Source organism: Xylocopa sonorina, chromosome 1 (assembly GCF_050948175.1).
Source record: "Xylocopa sonorina isolate GNS202 chromosome 1, iyXylSono1_principal, whole genome shotgun sequence".
Taxonomy (NCBI): Eukaryota; Metazoa; Arthropoda; class Insecta; order Hymenoptera; family Apidae; genus Xylocopa; species Xylocopa sonorina.
This window is the reverse complement of record NC_135193.1, coordinates 21,068,768-21,089,759: the sequence shown is the minus strand read 5'-3', so window position 1 is coordinate 21,089,759 and position 20,992 is coordinate 21,068,768. Positions and strand designations below refer to the sequence as shown.

At 38.6% G+C, this 20,992-nt stretch overlaps 1 protein-coding gene across 4 annotated transcripts in view; it reads left to right on the top strand.

Moving 5' to 3' along the window:
* The window catches only part of Bruce (BIR repeat containing ubiquitin-conjugating enzyme), a 167,438-nt gene that overhangs the window by 2,098 nt on the left and 144,348 nt on the right, over positions 1-20,992 (top strand). Inside the window, exons 5-51 of one of the 4 annotated variants that reach the window (XR_013102184.1) lie at positions 7-1,504; positions 1,575-1,749; positions 1,835-2,053; positions 2,136-2,559; positions 2,638-2,761; positions 2,846-2,996; positions 3,080-3,304; positions 3,395-3,649; positions 3,743-4,016; positions 4,103-4,264; positions 4,636-4,941; positions 5,756-6,052; positions 6,137-6,351; positions 6,432-6,588; positions 6,665-6,856; positions 6,976-7,190; positions 7,284-7,537; positions 7,618-7,799; positions 7,889-8,079; positions 8,151-8,295; positions 8,606-8,765; positions 8,870-9,239; positions 9,308-9,431; positions 9,511-9,675; positions 9,762-9,925; positions 10,024-10,261; positions 10,343-10,643; positions 10,718-10,893; positions 11,010-11,211; positions 11,311-11,538; positions 11,612-12,136; positions 12,352-12,622; positions 12,720-12,979; positions 13,081-13,348; positions 13,438-13,823; positions 13,905-14,051; positions 14,129-14,306; positions 14,379-14,524; positions 14,605-14,847; positions 14,928-15,146; positions 15,238-15,462; positions 15,534-16,868; positions 16,960-17,180; positions 17,257-17,496; positions 17,594-17,782; positions 17,872-18,006; positions 18,098-18,800. Coding sequence is in view for 3 of the 4 variants with exons in the window: in XM_076900401.1 (XP_076756516.1) it covers positions 7-1,504; positions 1,575-1,749; positions 1,835-2,053; positions 2,136-2,559; positions 2,638-2,761; positions 2,846-2,996; positions 3,080-3,304; positions 3,395-3,649; positions 3,743-4,016; positions 4,103-4,264; positions 4,636-4,941; positions 5,756-6,052; positions 6,137-6,351; positions 6,432-6,588; positions 6,665-6,856; positions 6,976-7,190; positions 7,284-7,537; positions 7,618-7,799; positions 7,889-8,079; positions 8,151-8,295; positions 8,606-8,765; positions 8,870-9,239; positions 9,308-9,431; positions 9,511-9,675; positions 9,762-9,925; positions 10,024-10,261; positions 10,343-10,643; positions 10,718-10,893; positions 11,010-11,211; positions 11,311-11,538; positions 11,612-12,136; positions 12,352-12,622; positions 12,720-12,979; positions 13,081-13,348; positions 13,438-13,823; positions 13,905-14,051; positions 14,129-14,306; positions 14,379-14,524; positions 14,605-14,847; positions 14,928-15,146; positions 15,238-15,462; positions 15,534-16,868; positions 16,960-17,180; positions 17,257-17,496; positions 17,594-17,782; positions 17,872-18,006; positions 18,098-18,388 (13,068 nt within the window). In the remaining variant the exon portion in view is untranslated. Of the gene's footprint in view, positions 1-6; positions 1,505-1,574; positions 1,750-1,834; positions 2,054-2,135; positions 2,560-2,637; positions 2,762-2,845; positions 2,997-3,079; positions 3,305-3,394; positions 3,650-3,742; positions 4,017-4,102; positions 4,265-4,635; positions 4,942-5,755; positions 6,053-6,136; positions 6,352-6,431; positions 6,589-6,664; positions 6,857-6,975; positions 7,191-7,283; positions 7,538-7,617; positions 7,800-7,888; positions 8,080-8,150; positions 8,296-8,605; positions 8,766-8,869; positions 9,240-9,307; positions 9,432-9,510; positions 9,676-9,761; positions 9,926-10,023; positions 10,262-10,342; positions 10,644-10,717; positions 10,894-11,009; positions 11,212-11,310; positions 11,539-11,611; positions 12,137-12,351; positions 12,623-12,719; positions 12,980-13,080; positions 13,349-13,437; positions 13,824-13,904; positions 14,052-14,128; positions 14,307-14,378; positions 14,525-14,604; positions 14,848-14,927; positions 15,147-15,237; positions 15,463-15,533; positions 16,869-16,959; positions 17,181-17,256; positions 17,497-17,593; positions 17,783-17,871; positions 18,007-18,097; positions 20,309-20,992 lie in introns of those variants that run through there. The other 3 variants (XM_076900413.1, XM_076900401.1, XM_076900421.1) reach the window with 3 other exon arrangements.

The following is a 20,992-nucleotide window of genomic DNA, read 5'->3' as shown; positions in this document are numbered from 1 at the left end:
TTACAGAGGGAGGTATCATTTTATGTGGCTCCTATAGATCAAGAAATAAACAACAAAGATTCTATTCAGTTTGGTTCTACGAGAAATTTGTCATCATATTTAAGGACACTTAATTCAGAAACAGACCCTCTTTCTGATTATAAGCATCCAGCTTCTCATAAAGTGCAAGTCACCGCATTGTCTGTGGTAGGTACTTCTACGTCTCAAAATGGTGACGAAAAAACAGCCGTTTCTACGCTTTCACCTGCAGAGACATCAGACTCTAAAATCAGGCCGTGTGTGGTGTGTGGTGTTACCGTGACAGTTAGTAATCCATCACAGTTAAGGACTTTAGAGAACGTGTGGGCCGCTTCAACAGATTTAGCCTCGTCTTCGTCTCTTGTTCGCGCGATGAACAGTGTAAATAGTGCTGCCAGTGATACTTTAGATATAATGAAGGTAGCAGGTGATAAGTACACACCATCGAAATTGCACTATTTAGTATTCTATGATTTTCATCATAAAACTGCAACGATGCAACCTATCAAAGAAGATAACAGTAAGGATTCTAAGACTAAGAAGACATTGTCTGGAACAGGTACTAGTGCTAATTCAAATGGAGAACGTCAAGAAAATTTATATCAAGAATTTTTGGTTGGTAAATTTTTCTACGAAGTTCCGGTAATAGAGGATGTAGATTCGGATGTAGTTGGTCCACATTTCGATGGTATTTTCCCAACATCTGCTCTTACTGCGTCATCTTCTAATGGGATTTATTCGAACCCAATTGGTATTCCGGTAACACCGACATCAAGTTCGTTCGATGCCAATTTCAATCCCATTAATGGTCCCGAGCATTTCGCATCAACATCTGATTTGACAACTGTGAACAAGAAGAGTCTGGATATCATGAAAATAACAAAGACTGAACCAATTGTTGTAAAGACTCTATCCATTGAAGCCCCTGATTTCGTTAAAATTACACATATTGAACCTTCTAAAGATGGAAGACATTTATACGTTGCTATGTGCCCTACGACGGATAATACGGATTCATTGATTTCGAATAATAACCAGATGGATATCGACGAGGATAGCGAATTTTTCCCACAGAAAGGTTACGTGTATTGGGACCATAATGATACACAATCTGATAGGCTAATAAATGGTAAAATACACGACGACACGAATAATATGAATACCATATTGCTTGTGTATGCTTTGGATTTTTCGGGGCAAGTGGTAAAGGTGTTTTCTGAGCCGGTAGCAAAACGAGAATTATCTGCTGATGAAGCTCCGGTTGAACATGTGTTTTTACCTCTTCGAGAAAAAAATAAGTGCACAGAGTCTGGTGAAAACATTAGTAGGAGTTCTACTACTAATTCAGTTACTTCAGAACCTGTCGGGCAAGTGGCTTTAGTATGCAGAGACGGTGTTGTTAGAGTATTAAATTTAAATTCGTTAAAAACTGTTACCGAGGCAAGAATAGAAGGGAAAAAGTTTGTTTCTGCAGCCTATTGTAATAGTAAGTTTTGGTATTTTATTTCTGATTTTTTTAACAATTCTTGCTTTTCTTACTGTATAACTTTTTCCAGGTGTAGAGAAATTGTGTGCGTGTACAAACGATGGTGGACTTCACTTTTTTATTACTACAGATGAAGAAGATTCTGTAGATGATAAGGAGGACATTGAGGATATTAATATGATGACGAGCGAAGAAAATACTAATAAAAGTACAACTCCTAGCACGTCGTCGACAGCCACTGTTCAGTAAGATTAAAGACTGACATTCAAACAATGGGAGCAATAAAATGTTCTAAAATAATTATAAATCAAATTTTATATCTTTTTACAGAGATCAATTAATTGCGCACAAATTAAATTTCTCTTATGCGGATTTACGTGCTTTTTATGAATTGACACGATTTGACCATCGTTCTCCTGCGTACAGTGCTACTGTACCTCCTTGTTGGCATGAAATGATGCAAGCTCAAAGGCAGCGTCGTCATCCTCAACATTTTCATCCATCAGAAGACCAACATCATAGTCGAACGTGGCGTTTGCATAATGAGCGGTACATATACATTACTTATTAACATCTTGGAAAATAAAAATATTACTTAACAGTCTCATTCTCCTTTAAACTGAAAATATAGGACCACTTGGGATGAGCACATATTTGAATTGACACTTCCTCGAAGTGCAGCGGGGAATATTGGTCATGTAGACGTGCGGTATAGTCTGCACTCTGTTTGCCAAGAGTTGCCGTCAATTCAGATTACTCTTCTAAAACAAAATATTAAAAGAATTGGTCATCGTGAATCTTTATTAACACCTGTGGATGAACGAATAGATTTTAATATAGGTAATGAACAGAAGGGAGAAAATCCTGTAATAACGCAGGAATTTCAGCGGAAACATAACACAGAAATTTTATGCGGACCGATTGATTTGCATCGCAGTTTAGACTTGTCTTGGCGTTCTGGTTGTGTTACATTAACTAGCCCGAAGCTGTTTCGATCTAAAGCCAGGACGCTTCTTGTTCACATTAAGGCTCTAATTGATCCTACGAAAGACAGCGTGAGCATTTAATTGAATTTTTAACATATGAAAATTTAAATAGAACACGCATGATGGGTATTATTTCTTTATTTGTAGGCAACGGCAAAGTCGAAAACAAATTCATCGGATAACAAACCTCCTACATCTAAAAAGTTAAGAATAGTTGAAGTACGTCGGTTTGTAGAGGGTGCAAATAGTAAAAAAGTAGACGGTTATATCGGTGAATATAATATTATTCATTCTTTTGATGCATACGATTTTTAATTCATGTGATTTAATCTTTCTATTTTATTGTTCATTTAAGGTTGCGATTGCATTTACGAAATATCAATTACCGTTCGCACTGTGTATCCTACAAATATACCATATGAAAGGGCGCAACGTTGCGCTATGTTAGAGTCGAAAAATTGCCTTGAAAATTTGTTAAGTGTAGCTTGTTTGGAGACATCTGACAAGTAAGCGCAAGTTTCATGATAATTACCAACAGAATTATTGTATATCTTATTACACGACAATACAGCACATTTGAATGTTACAGGTCTCCTATTGCACAATCAATTGCATTAGACATTCTCGTATGGATTGCCTCTATTAGATTAACGAGATTGCGTAGTAATCAAAATAATGCCGAGATAAAAAATTTTCAGTTGGAAACAATTCGTTCGGTGCAGGCACGGCTGTCAAGTTTATTAAGAACTTGCCTTTTGCACGCTGGTCGAAGTATAGCGCACAAATGTATAAAGTTAATTATGCTTTGTAACATGTAAGTGAATGATATGATAATATCGATTCGATATAAAATCATGTGAAATATAACATTTTTCTCTGTGACATTATTTATTTACTCTTTCAGTGGTTTTTATAATTTAGAAGACCCTCCGTCTCAAACTTTTGACGAAGCTTTGGTATCTGTTTTGGTGACGTTGTTACCATCAATCGTAGAGGTTGAGTGGGCCGGTTCATTGCGATGGTTGCAGCTATTAATTAGCAGAACTTTAATACGAGATAGGAATCACAGTATTGCTCAACAATGTATTTCTCTGATACAACAAATAGCCGCTGAAATATCGAATCGAGTAAATCCTTATCATTTATTACTCGCTACGAGGTACACAACTATGTTTCCAAACATAATTTGATACGTTTTATCCTAGTGTTGTTTAATGTGATGAAATTAATTAATTAATTAATTGTTTTATAGGTTTGGCTTGTACAATTCTCCATTCGAGACCGAGTTGTTCGATTTGGAATCACCGATGCCTCCTAAATATAGTCCGGTACCATCCACATACGTATCAGCTGTTACCAACGAGCAGACGGGACCGTCAACTGCTTCATCGAGTTCTATGTATTCTCAGGATGCTATCGACTTGAGGGACCTATTTACACTGCCTACACATCCAACTAGCGAACTTGTGGTATCTAGCAAGTTAAAGGCTTTTTGTGCTAATCACAATATGAAAGGACTTTTAGAGGTAATTTATGAGTACCGTGGAAAAATACGATAATACAGGCATTAAAAAAGACACTACAAAAACGAATGAAAATTGTAAATATCTAGGTTGAGCCTCTTCACTTCACCTGTCTCGCTGCTTCTGACGGTACCAAGATGGAGAAAATTGATTCATGCACCAGTACAAATAATATCGGAGCCCCTCTCTATGATAGCACAGCTACGAACAACAACGGCGTACCTGACATCAAAACCATTCATCACACCTACGTAAGTTTTCGTGAACCGACCGTCTTTCTTCGTATTAATGTATCAACGATACCTCCATCCTTTCTATTTTCCTTTTTCTGTTAGACTCTTAATCTGAACGATTTCATGAAGCATGTAATGTTATTTTATATTCGGTGTAAACGTGACAGTATACTTACATTGGCAAAAAAACAAACAAAAATGGTTACAGCAACAAAAGCAACATGGTAAAATAGAACACAGGCAATTGAACGATATCTGTTCTCTTTTCATTAAAACAGTTTAATCTGTTACATTCATTTAGCGTCGTGTGCACTAAAATATAAATGGTATAGATGTTTCTTTTCAAGTAGAGGGAACATAATCCAGATAGAAATCATTATACATTGTAGAACTTGGATGCTGGATCGCTAGGAGCAGATGTTCAGGCTAAGCCAACACCTATATTAAGCGATCTACTTAGTCTATGTACAGGAAGAATATTAAAGAAGCCAGCTCCACAACTGATATTCACACCTGATGATCAATCAGACTGTGATGAAGCTAACGATATGTCTGTCAACAATCAGACATGGCATAACACACAAAATGATATGCCTAATTCACGTATATTAAGTTCTACTGTAACGAAAGAAAAGTCGTCTGTACAAAATATCAATACTACCGTAAACAAAGTTGAAGACAACAATTCTAAAAAGGTAGATTACATAGATGAAAAGTTGCACTCTTTTTTTATTTTCTGTTTCTCAGTTCGGCGATTTCCTGTCGTTACCATGAATTTTTTATAGCTTTATTAATATATGCTGTTTGTAACTGAGTTTATATAATTTTTTTCGTCTCGGGTACAGAGCTAGATACACAAATCGCAAATTGCATGACACAATTTTAGGATACCATGCATTTAACATCAATGTCACTTTAATATCATTTTATCATATCTGCACATCATACCATTCAAATTATTTATAATATTTACGAAACACGGATGTGATAAAAAAAATTATTACAACCAAACAGATTTTATTATGTTGAATGATTTAATTTAAATCCAACGCACGAACAAGTATTTCAACAATACTATCTACACCTATCCTTCCATGATTTGACTTTGCGAGTGTAATATGAGTAAAATATGTAGATTTTGATTCTGTTTATATGCTTTTAATGTTATATATGCAAATATCGTATATATGTAATTATATATATTTTTCATACTATGAAATTTTGGGAGTACAGTTCAGTAATAATATATATAAAAAAATTACTTTTCTACATACTATGAGAATAGTATGAAAAGTTTGACTGAAGAGTAATTTTACATAAATTTCTAATTTTTGGAAACATTCGATCTTAAAGTAATATTTCGTAGGATAAAATTTATTTTTGCATTTTCATGTATTTGTTTGAATGACAGTGACCCATTTCATTGAAAAGTAGAAGTGAAGTAGATGTTTAACAGTTGGTACAATAAATATTGAAAAATTAATATATATCATTTTGTATATATTACAGCGAAAAGATGTTACTTTTCCATGGGGAAGACTGCTGTGTTGGCCGCCTCAACAGGCATTGGTGGTCGATCGGATGCATTCTGGTGCACGTCGTTTTGTCATTCTCGATTTTGGATCACCTGTATTACTTACGGACTTGATTATTCCTTGCTGCAGTGATTTGGCATCATTGTCTATAGATATATGGACTAAAGGAGAAGAAATTGATGGTACACGACTCATTGTTGCTGGTGATATTGGAACTAAGTGGTTAGTTGTATGTGATCTACAACCGCCACCTGTTTATAGATACCTAAAGGTACTTAATAATACATAGTTTTATTATGGTAATTTTATAAAAGTATTTTGTATGCTATAATAAAAAATTTTTTGCTTGCTTTAGATTACAATCATAGGTCGATACGGAATGACTCCTACTATGTGTAAGATACCATTAGGAATTTTCTATGGACACATGATGGTCTTGCCTGGAGAAGATTATGCAGAATTAAATAGTAGTTCATCAATTTTTGATAATACCTTTGATTCTAATGTACAAGCTACTATAAATACACAGTGCAACATTTTGTCAGCTCTCGCTGAAGATGTACAGTGCAGGTATTTGCTATAAATTTATTTAAAGGTATGAGGTTTATTTAATATATTTAGTATACTAATTCGTTTCTTCACCATTTTAGATTTAGCCTAGCTACTGAAAAATTAAAAAGCCTATTGGATCCACTGTTGTGTTCAGAAACAACTAATGTTATGCATATGCAGCATTATCTTTCTTTTAGCAAATTATCTAATGAAAATAAAGAACAACCATCTGCAAAAATATTGACTACCTATCAAGTGAGTTAACGGAAGTTAATTGCTATAATGCATAATTATATGCGCGTATAAAAAATGTGCATTTTCCGTGTTGTAGGAATGTATAATGTTCCAACATCAACTAAATGTTGTGCGCGGTGTGTGGAGGCGATTAGAATCATGGAAAGGTTCTCAAACGATACCAACAATGTCTTTGGCAAATGCACCTACTGATAAATTGCGAGCACTCGGAGAAACGTTACTCGATATCCTCTTGTGCGCAGTATATGAAATTGGTTCAATACCTACGGTACGTTTCTACATTAATAAGTACTAATAAGTTTCATTCAGCGTTGTATGCTTTTTAACAAATGTTTTTTACACAAGTATACGGATATATAGGAATATATGTGTATATATATTTTTCAGATACCGTTATCAATATGTGAAATTTTCACACCAACTGTCTGTGAAAAGCTTTTTCATTCAATTTGTGTCGTTACACCAGCACAGCGTATGCAATTGCAAGCTGTTGCGCTTTTAACGCGTATGGCTGGTCATCAACCTTGGTGGGGTAACTTTTTGTCTAACGTTTTAATAAATCTTTATTCATCGTCATCTACACACATATTTCCACAAGACAGGTATGGTGTAAGCCTTCTTTAAATTTTTTAGTGGAATTCAAAAACGTATTTGTATACATATGTACGAACATTACTTTTTCCTCTAATTTTTAGAGTATTTATTTTACTGACACTTCTTGGACGCAAATCATTGATTGCTGGAGTTAATAGGTCTTCTGTGATAGATGCGATGGTTCGTACGTTAGGCAAATTATTGGCACCATTGTCAAACGGTCCAACTACTGATGCAAATCATTTGGATATAACTCTTATTGGCTGGGTACTGCTTTTTTTGTCAGTATGTTTAGATACTATAGCCATCCCATCTTCTTGCTTAGAAGGGAATAACGAGAAAAATAAAGATCAAGGTACTACATGCGCACGCATCTTACAAAAAGCACAGTGCTAGTATTTTAAACTTTGATTCTTATAAAAATTGTTTTAAAAGGCTTACTATCTCGATGGGAGTTTATTCAAGGAGAGTCAGCGATGCAGAGGAAATATGGTAATTCCAGCCGTTCTCTGGCTTGTTGTTATTATCGTAAGAAATTACAGAAACATATAATGCTTCACAAGCAACAACTTCAAGAATTGGAACAAGCAAAAAAAGCACTACATACGTCATCGCAGGTTAATTGAATGATGTTTTTTTTAATATTTTAACTACTAAATAGAGCAATCATTTTAAGAAACTGCTTTGCACTATGTACATCTTTCAGGGTTGGGCTTATCTTTCGTCGCATACTGCGGCTTCGTTGTGCAATAAAATGAAAGCGACGTTAAAATCGCAAGAGTTTTTCAAGAAGACATTCAAACAAAACTCTGCTAAGCATGTCAAAGATATGCTCAGTATTCGTAAAACTGACACGCCGAACACTTCTCGCAACTCACAGTTGCAGGCAAACACAAGGTGTGCAATAGAATTTACGTAATATACAATAATTCTCAACACATGTTATAATATCTTTTTTATGCCACAAGTTCCAGCAAATCAGAACCAACGGATTTGGATATTGAATACATATCCAATTTATCGCACCAGCACGTTCTACCCGTCGCACGTGGACTTATTGCTCTTATTTTGTATAATTCCGCTAACGTGGATATGTTCCTACTAGCTTGCAAGGTATAATAATTTTGATTGAAGATTATTACATGAATTTGTTGACGTTTGCGTTTTTTTTTGTTTTAGATAAAGAATAATATATACATTTTCTTTTTGTCACGTATTAACTATCTATGAAAGAGACAATGAATTATAAAATTAGTTCACTAATATCCTGTTTGTATTAACGCTTAGTATTACAATATTTATCTATGATCGAAACATTACTAGCTTCGTAGATCTATTTATTGTTATTTAATACACAATAGTTTTAGGTTTTTATGCTTTTTACAAGGCAACTTTTTGAACTGTTGTATAATGTACTATATAGGTAGTCGCTAGGCTAGTGATATCTACACGTCCTGCAATTAGCTTGTGCGAGCTTATGAGTGAAGAACAGCTCCTAAAATTAGTCAGACTGGCAACGGGTTCTTCTGACGCGGCTTGGTCTTCGCACGCAGTGTCATGCCTTTTACAGGATCTATTGGAAGGTACGAAATCATTTTTAATGTATTATAAATTTTGGTTGCAACGATCATTACTATCATAATTTTATTTCTGCCGTTGAATATTTATTAATCGTTCGTTCTTCTAGGCGGGAAATTAATTTCAAAGACATGTTCTACTCACGAAGGAAGTCCTACCGAGGAAACCTTCGAATCTCTAGTTACGGAGAAAAGTCGAACACCAGAGGAAGAATATAGCGGCGTTGCTGAAACAAGTACTACTGGTGTTTCGCTTGGTAATGATGAAGGATTTGCGGAAGGTGAAGGCGAAGAGGATGCTCAAGATAGTATAGTGGTGCCATCAGCTGGTGCTTCGACATCAAAGTCTAATGGGTTTTTGCCTTCCCTCTTGGAGTCGGACGATAGTGAACTTGAAGACTTTTTAGACGATATTTTGGAACGTGGGAGAAATATGTTGAAGAAGGGCCACCCGTTACCTAAGAATGTAGATGCATCTGGGTACGTTGTGTATGATACATGTAGAGCATAGGCCTGTATAACTATTCCACTTCTATTCATTTTTGCAGAATTTCTTTGGCCATGGATGCAAGATTGGAGTACGGAGTGGAAATGAGAATAGAATTATCGCTAAGAATATTATCTATGTTTAGCATGTATAATTTACCTTATAGTGTAACTGGCATGATACAAGTGAGTTACTGATTGTTATCTTTACTTCCAGCGTGATTTTGAAAGAAACCTAATTTTATTTATTGCTTGCTTGTAAAAGGTTCCATCAGAATCAAACCAATATCCCCAACAATCGACATCGAAAGGTGAATCTACTTGGAATGAAAGGAGTCAGGATGTATGGAACACCCCTGACACAACTTCTTCGAGTTTAATGATGTTGACAAGATGCTTCGATAAAATATTTACGGAATTATATTTACAGGTACAGAGCGATAAAATGCTAGTATTTATTTATATTATTTTCTATAAATTCATGATACACGAAAAATTGTTTTTATTCATTAATAGAGTGCAGGGACAAATCTGGAACTTATTCTTCAACTTTGGTTAACGTTGAATTTGGATGCTTCTTCGGAACAATCCAATTCGTCCAATCAATTTGATCCTTCACTTTCACCTGTTATTCCGTTGAGTTCAACAGCTATTTCAAGTCTTATATCAGCATTATCCTGGTAAATATAAAGCTCAATGCTTTCTCATCTTGTCAATAAAAATCTTTCCAATTGAAAGATTTGAATAACTAAAGTTGAAAACAAAAATTACTTTGCAGGCATCCCGGCGTTTCTTTACGAGCTTGGTGCCTTGCTCTTCAATGTTTGACTTTGGCAAGCAATCAACCATTACAGACCGATTCTGCGGAAGCTGCGAACAGTAGGCAACCGTTAGATGGTCTTCTGGGTGGTATGGCTGGGTGTATTGTAAAGGAACGTAATATGGGCCATATGCTTTTGCGTTTACTTTCTGGCAGCGGATTAAATGTCAATACTATGGACAAGCAATATATTATGGTATGGTACACATGAAGTCTTCTAAGCGTTAAATATTGTATTACAATTTGTAGTCTTTTACTCTAATATCTGTCTTTCTAGGCTGGACCAACTGTATGCCAAGCGTTGCAAGGTTTTTTAGTTAGATTAAAGATGCGGTGCGATGCAAATAAGTTTGATAGCATTCTAGGAAATGCATTAAAAGAATTGCTATTGTGGGTGATATATCAACTTGTACAACCTGGTGGAGCGCTTTCTGCGAGGAGAGGCCCTTTAGACGCACAGTATAAACTTATAACATCTTTTACGTATATACATTTTGCTAATACAGATTTAGGAACTGCAATGAGCATAACAGAATGTGTTGGCGTATTAGTTTCCACTTACGTTAGTGGTTCCGGAGGTAATTTTACAAATTTCTACAGAATATTGTATCATTGAATTGTTATACAATTTTAAACAAATTATTTACAATAGTTGGAGCTGAATGTGGCAGTACCGTTGATTTGGCAAATTCATCCGGTGGCTTCGGAGGTTTATTTGCTTGTGTATTCGGTGGAGATACCAGACAAGGTCGTCCAGCTTCATGGGACACATTAGTTGTAGCTCTTATAAAATTAGTATGTCGTCTTGTTCAAACGCCTTTACCAGAGGTATGTGTTGCTGTTTAAAATGTTTCAAAACTCAGATATAGTTTAAGTTGAAGGCGTATCGTGTGGCAGAGTCAATTTCGGGAACAATAATAACGAATAAGATTCTTCCATTTCAGACATCCGCGGGTCGATCTGATAGCTCAATGAGAATTGACCTATCTGAGACAAATTTCGATGTTGGAACAGATATGAATGATACTCAAATGAAAGTAAATATTTCACAAACGGATGAAAGCAAAGTTGCAGAGCAACAATCTTCATCTCGCATGCAACAATGTCAGTCTAATAAACCTCGTGTACGGTGCGTCGCGGATACTGGTACGTGTAGAAATTCTATAACGGAATTAATGTATTTTATATTTCTCTCTTCGGTTAAATGGTAGTTGAAACAATTAACGAATTTTTACAATTGTTTAGTTTTGCAACATGAACCCACTATGATGCGATTATTGGGAGCTCTTGGCCATAGCACGGGTTCTTCTTTAGCTATGCTTTTGGGCGAAAGTGCTGGGGCAGGAACAGCAACGGAACTCGGTGATCCTGCGTCTATACCAGATGCTACATTTCAACTTTTGACTACCCTTACTAAAAAAGCAAGCAATCGCAGTTTAGTTCTCAATCCGCTATATCAATATCTCTCTTCCTGTAAGAATTACTAAATTTACAAAGTTCTATTCTTTAAGCGATATATTTTTATGGTTTGTATTTCTCTGTTCAGCATGCGGAGAGAGAGAGTTGGATCGTCAGCTGGGTGTTATGCAGTTGTCTGAACCTCTTCTATGGTATATCCTAAGGGTTTTAGACAATGAAGTATCACTGGCAATGTTCACAGCAATGGGCGGTGTAAAAGTGCTTTGCGAGAACTTGGTAAAATCAAGTAACAGCGGCAACGCTAACTCTACTTCACCTGGTGTAATCGCGTTAGTAATGGAACATCTTTCGAATGTACCTAACGTGCTACCGGTAGCTTCCTCGAGTAGCAAAAAGTCCATAAATACATTGGAGACTTATGAAGATGGTTTATTAAACTTTGCTCCTTTGGGTACAATATCTTGGTTAAATCCTACCGCGCAGCCAGCAGATGTTCTCATACAAAATTCTACGCCACACAAAAGAGCAAGAACCGCTGCGTGGTTGTATCACTGTTATCCTGATGAGGCATGGGTTGATCTGACGATTACCTTACCCTGTGCTATACTGTTAAGAAAAGTGGAGTTGCAGCCACATCTTACAGCTTTAGCTAGTAAGATATATATATATAAATACAACTTTTATTTTTGTAGCAAAGGACTCCGGTGTATGTCGTTCAAGATCACCAGCTTTCACGTTTTCAACTCGGTAAATTACTACATGCTAGTGTCTAGGATGACTTACGCGCGTGTCCTTTACTATAGTAACGATGTGAATGGTGTATGCATACGTATTGTAATTAAAAATTTCTTTCTTAATATTTTACAGCATGTCCGTCAGCTGTGGCTATCGAGGTTTCGAGAGAAAGTAATAGCCCTCTGACGCCTGTTTGTCCACCGATGCCTACGGCAGGCTTGACATGTATACGCATTACTTTATCTCAACCGGAGGTGGCAACGTCTGTACTCGTACGATTGTACAAACCACGCGGCTCAGCAAGTATAAGTTTAAGCCAAATTAGGTTATTAGGTACAACAGCGTTTGGCGAAATAAAAACGAGTCACGATACGATCGATGAAGAGCAACTTACCAAGACAAGGTAATATTTTGGTGATCCTGTAAATAGTACATTCCCATTGATATAGTCTTTTATTGTATTCACTGTAAACTTCTATGTAATATATGTATCTGTCTAGCTTGGGTTGGTTGCGATTACTACATCAGTGTTTATCCGTGAGCACGTTGAACAGCAATCTCGCTGTTAAAGTGCTTAATTCTGCGGCTTCAGTCGAAGGACTGGTCGAGGCATGTTGTAACCTCTTGTTGCTCCCAGCACCATCTCTTTTTACTCCCAATTTGGAGAGGGTTCTATTGCAACTAGGCTTACATTCTCGAGAGCTTGGACTTCGTCTCATTGGTCTTTTACTCAACAACAGGTCTACTTCTTTCTTCCAAGGTACTGCTTTTCTTGGGAACCATTTTTTTCTCCTCCTCTCAAACATACACCTCTCTAAGAACATACGAAAAACTGAGATCCATGTTGTAATTATTTTTCAGATGCCGTGACTACACAAGAAACATCGACCGTTCAGTTAGTCGTTGAATTATTGCAACAATTATGTTCTATCCAAGATTCTTGCACGGAAGCTCGTATGATCGCTGTGCTTTCGTGGCTCCACGCGTCAGCTGTAAATGGAATTTGCCCTAATGCTATTAATCCACCTGCTGTATATATTCATTGCGTATCTTCTATTATATGGGAAGCTCATCAACAGCAAAATCTTAATTATGATTTGCAAGCTTTACTGACTGATGATCTTTTTAAGTAAATTACTTTACTTTATTATTATCCAGATTTTTCTTCACCAAACAGAGTTTTAATACAAGCTATGATTTTTGTTTTTATTTTTCTAGCGCTTTATATCAGTGGACCTTGATTTTGGGAACGGATTCGGCTTTAAAGCAGGCAGTTGATTCAGCTCTTTGCGCGTTTTGTTACGTGAGACCGATGTTGTTCCCTTTGCTTCTTCAGAGGGTACAAATCTTGGTTCCCAACATCGCAACGGATCATTCTGCATCTATATCGGATGATCGTAAAGAAAGGGAAGGACAAACGGATGATAGAAAGAGCGAGTTCAATGGCGAAGAGTGGTATTATCGTTACGTATTGCCAGAATATAAACGATTGAACTTAACAGAAGGACAGTTGCTTACCGTGGCTGCAGCCGCTCGGTCTCCACCAGGTATTCAGCAATTGATCGATTCTGGACTTCCTACTTTGTTAACGGTATTGATTACCGGTAAGTAATCTTTTCTGTAATTTAAAATTACTTCAACTGGTAGGATACAGTTTACTTATGAGACTGAATTTTCTCCAACAGATTTTTGTAATTTGGAGAATTCACAACGAGAACAGCCGCAGAGTAGACGGATGTCTGCGGAGAATACTTGTCAGAGTAACACCCTAGGTGGCTTAACCGACAACGATAAAGCTGGTGAAACTTCTATGGATACGAATAATCACTTTGGTAAGTATACTTTTTATAAACTTGTAACCCTTAAAAATATTACAGACTTTGAAAATACCACGATGATAATTTTTCAGACGGGTTATGCATGACGGAACCAGAGAGTATAGCGATGGTGTTGGAGTTTTTGACGCTTGTATGTTCCGAAGGCAGAATGCGCGATTGGCTTGGAAAAGAGGGTCGTGGATTTTGGTTACCTCTTCTTTCTCTTCTCAGTAATCGACCTATAGAAAATCCGTCTTTATCTTCTTTAAGGTAGAATTATACAAGATATTTTACGAATATATTAAAGAAATTGCCTACTAAAAAATCGTTTATATTTTGCAGATGTTCCAAAACAAGTGTATCGTACGCTTCGTTGGAAAGTGCGATGATTAAATTTTTATCTAGATGTTGTTGGTGTCATTTCGAAAATCAAAAGTTGTTAGCGGAATTATTGACCGATGTGATTTCTCAACAACGAACAACTTCTAGTAAGATGTGCTTCCGTTTATATTAAGATAGAGTTTCATTTATTTCGCGTACTTTATACTAATTGATATTTATCGAACAGATATACGCTATCTCCATGGAATTTCGGGTTTCACGAGACGATTGATTTTGCAATTATTACTGGAAGGTGAGAAAGTATTGGTGTCCGTAACTTCCGATGCACCTATGAAAGTTTCAAACACGGCAGCCAATTACAGTATGCTGTCGATGCCTCCGCACCCAGCTCATCCACTCGGTCATTACCATCAGCTATTGTACATGTCTACTCAATCAACCGTAGCGGATATATTACAACAAGTATCTGGTAAGTATTGTTCTCGTTAATTAACAGTAATTATACGCGTGCTATAATTATAATTTAATTCGCAAATTTTGTGCTTGAAGGTACTTGGCTTTTTTTATTATTACCCAATACGTATAAAAGTAATGAAACTGGAACGAATAACAATCGCTCCAGAGAACTTTGGGAGTCTGGTATGGCCTTTATAGTAGATACACTAAGCGTAGCTGCCGGGAACACAGCGAAAGATAAAAGGGCCAAAGAAGCTTCTAACAGATCACAAGCTCGCGGCCCTATCGTAAGAAAGTCGCGAATGAACTCTGGTAAGTCGTTAATTATGTACATAGTTTTACGTATATGTTACATACAGAATAAAGTACGATAACATTGATCCTGTTTTAAATTTGATTTCAGTAGACGGAGCGGCGAGCACTAGCAAAACATCGAATAATAATGTTCAACAGAATCCTAACAATTCTACTAATCAACAATACCTAATACATTCATCACGACCCAATACTCCTTTACCACCGCAGTTGACCATAGCACAACTTCTGGCTATCGCCGAGGACAGTGGTATATCCTTATCGGAACCTTGTTTGCATCTTATATTACGTCAACGTAATAAAGATTCGAAAGGTATGAATTATATGAATACAACGATGTTAATCGAAGACAGATGTTAATTGATAATTTCTCGTATTTTTCAGAGGACATAACGAAACAGAACGACAGTGAATTATTGAATTATAGAAGTATAGAAAGTTCGTTAGGCGTGTTCAGTGCCGGAGGAGGTTTGGCGGTATTGGCACGACATTTACCGCTGGTCTATCCAGATTCTAGACCTCCACCTGTCACGCTCCCCTCACTGGAACAAACGTACGAAGAATGGGTCGAGCTTAACGATGTCTCTATCGATTCTTGGGAAATCGTAGAAGAAGGTGGAAACAATTCTTCCCCGTGGGCATTGTCACCGGCTGCTTACGTGCCGCCACACTCTCTTGCTGCTTTTGGATTGTTTCTCCGACTTCCTGGCTACGCGGAAGTACTCTTAAGAGATCGGAAACGGGCACAGTGTTTATTACGTCTTGCTTTAGGCGTTTCGGATGATGGTGAAGGTGGCGACGTTCTAACGTCCCCGTTAGCCACGTTGCTACCCACTTTACCATTCCAAGTTCTAAAGCAATTACTGGACGCGACGCCCGCGACTACAGACGACGGCCTTCTCCTGCGCAAGACTACCATCGAAGTGGGCGCTATGCTGCTGCTATTGAATTGCTTGGCTGTATTCACCCATCAGACGAATCAAGGCGAGAACACGGAGCAAAAACTAACTGGTAATCAAGGCGAGGCAGGACGCAGCGACGATAATTCGCATTTATATTGGGCGAAGGGCACCGGATTCGGCACTGGCTCCATACAGCAGTCGTGGAACGTTGAGCAGGCTTTGATGCGGCAGAGATCCGAGGAAGAGCATGTCACAGTATTACTGCAAGTTTTAGCCAGTTACATTGGTTCCGGTGGACAAACGCAAAGAGAATTGCCGGTATCTTTTCCCGATCTGTTGGCTCGTTCGTGTCTACTTCCTGCCTTGTCCTCGTACTTGAGAAACGACTCAGTGTTGGACATGGCGAGGCATATCCCTCTATACCGTGCGGTACTGCAACTGCTCAGAGCTATGGCACTTTCGAATCAGCTGGCCCCTCTCCTGCTGCCTAGAGGCGGGAAATCCACCGAGCCGTCCGTTGTGTCCCTCTTGTCCAGCATGAGGGTTTGCGTGGACACGTACGTTCACAAGATCAATCGTACCAGGAGTAATAGCAAGGCGAAGACGTTGTTCAAGTATCCGGACGATACGGAACAGGACGAAGGCCTGGCAACATTGATTCCTGACATTCAAGAGAGCGCCACTATAGTGCAAAATGCTACCTCCAGATTAGCAGGAATAGAGGAAGAGCTGCCTGGCCCTAGCCCCACAGCACCAGAGTTACCTCTGCACTCTGTCGAACAACGATACATAGAAGTTATGAAGAATTTACAATTTGGTAAGTTGATGCGACTCAACTTGAGATTAACTTGATTTAAATTTCGATATTTCGGTTCAAGATTAACTCAATGAATTTCGTGTAATTGTAGATACGTTTGAAATGATTACCGAGAATCCAGAAGCTGGTGGTTACAAGTTTGCTGTTTCGTATCACTTCGAGTCTACTATGAGAGCAGCTGGCGAAAGAAGTCATCCGACAAGAGTAAAACGATTGGCGCAAGAAGCAGCTACGCTTTCCACTGCGTTACCTTTATCGTACAGTAGCAGCGTTTTCGTTAGGTGTGACGCGGATAGATTAGACGTAATGAAGGTAATTTTAGCGTGATAAATAATTTGCCCAACAGAGGTGCGAGGCGTACTTCACTTTCGATATTTCCGTGTTTTAGGTACTCATAACAGGGCCAGCAGAAACGCCGTACGCGAACGGGTGTTTCGAGTTTGACGTATTTTTTCCCCCGGACTATCCGAATAGCCCGATGTTAATAAACCTAGAAACTACTGGTCGTCACACCGTGCGGTTCAATCCAAATCTGTACAACGACGGAAAAGTCTGCCTGAGCGTACTGAACACTTGGCACGGTCGCCCCGAGGAAAAATGGAGTGCGCACACTAGTAGTTTCCTGCAGGTAAGCGTAGATACTGTAAAGCATAGTAAAGCTAGAGTGTGCAGTGTAGAATCTGAAGAAGTCACCGAGTACGAATTCTGTTTTAATGTCAATACAGGTCTTAGTTTCGATACAGTCATTGATTTTGGTATCAGAGCCTTATTTCAACGAACCAGGATACGAACGGACACGCGGTACAACGAGCGGAGCTCAATCTAGTCAAGAGTACAATGCGAACATTTGCCAAGCTACCGCCAAGTGGGCGATGCTTGATCAAATTCGCAATCCATGTCCTTGTTTCAAAGAGGTAAAACACTCTGAACATGATTCTACGTTACGTATCGTAATTATTTGTTGGATGTTTATCGAAACTGGTGTTTGATAACAATTTCACAGGTTATACATACTCACTTCTGGATAAAGAGACACGAAATTGTTGCACAACTAGAAGGATGGATAAGGGATATGGAATTACACGGATCAGATCGTAGATTTGGTCGTACTCTCTCTCTAAACGCATTAGCTTTAAGGGTAATTGAGAACGCTTTTACGTGTAATTGTAGTATCGTTCAATTTAGTTGAAAAAAAGCATATATCGAAGTTGTCTGTTAATATTTTCCAGAGACATTACAGTTTGTTGAGGGAAGAGTTAAGTAAGCTACCGACTCCCGAGGGTTTAGAGGATCTGGTAGAACCGCTCGCGTCTCCGGGTTCGCCGATCGAGCTGTCCGGCACTCCAGGTACCCCGAATACACCGGCAACGTCGACGACGGTACCTCCGGACACCGCACTTTCCACGCCGATTGGTAACTCCGTCGGTCCCATCAGCAACGCAAGTGCCAGTAATCACGTACACCACGATATCGACACGGACGTTGAGATGGAGAAGATGGTTTCGAAAGTGTGTGAATAGCTAAAGAATGTTAATAAACATTGTTGGACATTTTGAAAAGTCTATATTGTTTGTGTTACGGACGGACTAATAACAGAGACTGACCGAGGATTCGAGAGGGAGTCCTAGCGCGCGGTTAAATTTCAGTTCAATTGGCGGATGATTTGGTGAGTGAAAGAGGTCGCTGTATCTTTTCGTTGTACACATGACGATGTCGATGAAACGAGAGGAGAATCGGGAAGGACGAAGATAATAAAATGTACGTACGTGCGCGCGTGTGTGTTTGTGCCTGCCTGCCTGCCTGCCTGATATATGCGTGAGCGAGAGATTCGAAAGCACGAATAATAATAATAATAATAATAATAGTAATGCGTGCGGACGAAGAGCGAACGCGAAGAATGGACAGACTGAATCGGTATCAAAAGGGGGGAAAGTGAGAGAAATAGCTAACGATTGAAAAGTCTAGTATGAATGTGAAAAAAAAATAACTCGTACGTAGTAGGTACTCTCTGTGGCTACTGCTATGCTATATGTACGCTGCATTCTACTACTTCGTATTACTGTAAGTAACAACTGTTATTCGATATTTATTATACGTGTTCCTCGTTTACGTAGCCGGTATCTCCCCCACCCCTATTAGCAATGCGACCGAATTTAAACGACACAATACCATATCCATCGAACGAGACGATTTTGGTAACGATCACGGGACACTATAGAACAACGATACGACCTAGAACCCTTTATTTATCGACGAATATATGCGTGTGTACCTATGCATTGTAAGTTTTGCGCGAGTCGAACGATTTTATTTAAGGCCGGCTGTCGCAAATCCCGTTAACAGCGTCCACGGTTTCGTTCGTCGTTGCTACCTACCGTTCTATTCTCTTTCCTTTTATTTCGCTGCGAATCGTCTCGCCTCGTTTAGCCTCAGCGTGTCGCATTGCACTCGTTTTGCGAGTAGAAAACGATTGCAGAAAATTGCTCCATAATGCATGATGCGGTTAGCACTTGATACGTGTGCGCAGTGTGATTAAATATTTATCGTGCCTGTATCGATTATCGGTCCGCACTCTATTTTTTACGGGAAATAATAGTACGATGTGTTCGGCTTGTAAAAAAAAACGATCGCATATTTTTCAACAGACCGAGGATTTCCTTTCGACGGGTTTCATCGAAGAACGAACTATACAGATCGAGATCGGATCGGTTCGGACGGGTTTTATCGGGTAGCCTTCACTCGGGACAAGAAGAAGCAACAATTCGGGTATTTACATTCGAACGATGATACACTTTTCTTTTCTTACAAGCGTTCTGTTTCGTTTTTTGGTATTCTTTGTTTCTTTTCTTTTTTAACGAATCGATTGAAAGCGAAAACGAAGGGAATAGAAGGATCACACTGTGGATCCTGCACTTCCTCGTAGATAAAAAGAGCTATGGACATTCGGATCATCCGAAACACCGTTGCATTTGATATGATAATAATGAAAAAAGAAAAACACAAAAAAAAAAGAAGTACGGCGATGGCATTAACGAAGACGCAGCGATCCCCGCGAGACGTCGCGTATACGAAACGCGGCCACGATCGGATCCCTGCTCCGTATAATTAGTATTGCCCCGTTCTCTATCAGCGAATAACTATGGTTAGTTGTAAAATTTACTGGTCGAATTGTCTCGCCAGTATTGATGATCGTTCTTTCTGTAAATAATCGTCACACGAATAATTATAACGCATTACAAGTAAATGTTTGTAATTCCGAAGTATCTGGATAAAATGCTCCAATGTAACGTATACTATTGCATGGATTCCTAAGCAATGAACGAAGCGAAACAAAAAGGAAAAAAAAAAGAAAAAAAAGAAACAGGAAAACACGTAAGATGATGTACGTGGCAGGAGAACGTGTTAATAGTTATTTATAATAAACGATTATTATCACGCCATACTCAGCTTCATTCAATATCGTTTTCCGAGGTATGTATCTCCAATACAGCGCAGATCGATAACGAGTCTAATCCGGTCTTACCTCGATGATAAAATAATTCATTCAATATTACGTTTCTTTGCTCTTTGTTTTTACAGAACACTTGGCTCGATAGAAAATTGATCGTTTGACAAAATTGAAGAAAGCTGCAGCGTATCAACTCTGCGCAGGGAGAAAGAAGAGAAACGACGAGGGGAAAATACCATATCGGGGGGGGGGGGGGGGGTGGAATTGATTTATAACGCTTCTTGCTCGCAACGCGATATGCCGTTCCACCGGAAACGAACATAGCAGTTTCTATATTAAACGGTGCCACGTGTCGGTTCCGTCTCGTCGCAGATGTGCGCGCGACGCACTACTTCCTCACAATCGAATGCGTAATCACTTCAGCCGACTTCGATTACGAACGCTGATTCGAGTTTGGTCAAATTAGGCAGCTGGAGAACGCTCCGACTTCCTAGTCGTCGGGAAGAACCGGAAGCGGGGGAGTTCCATCGGTGGAACGTCGAGGCACAATGCCTACGAGGGGTGCCCGTATGTTCAACGCGGTAGCTGCGTTTTGAAAACCCGTCATCGCGGTTTGATGGAGTGCTGTTCCGCCGGTGTCAGATGCAGCTGCGTCGTTAATTGTCCTTCAACGCTA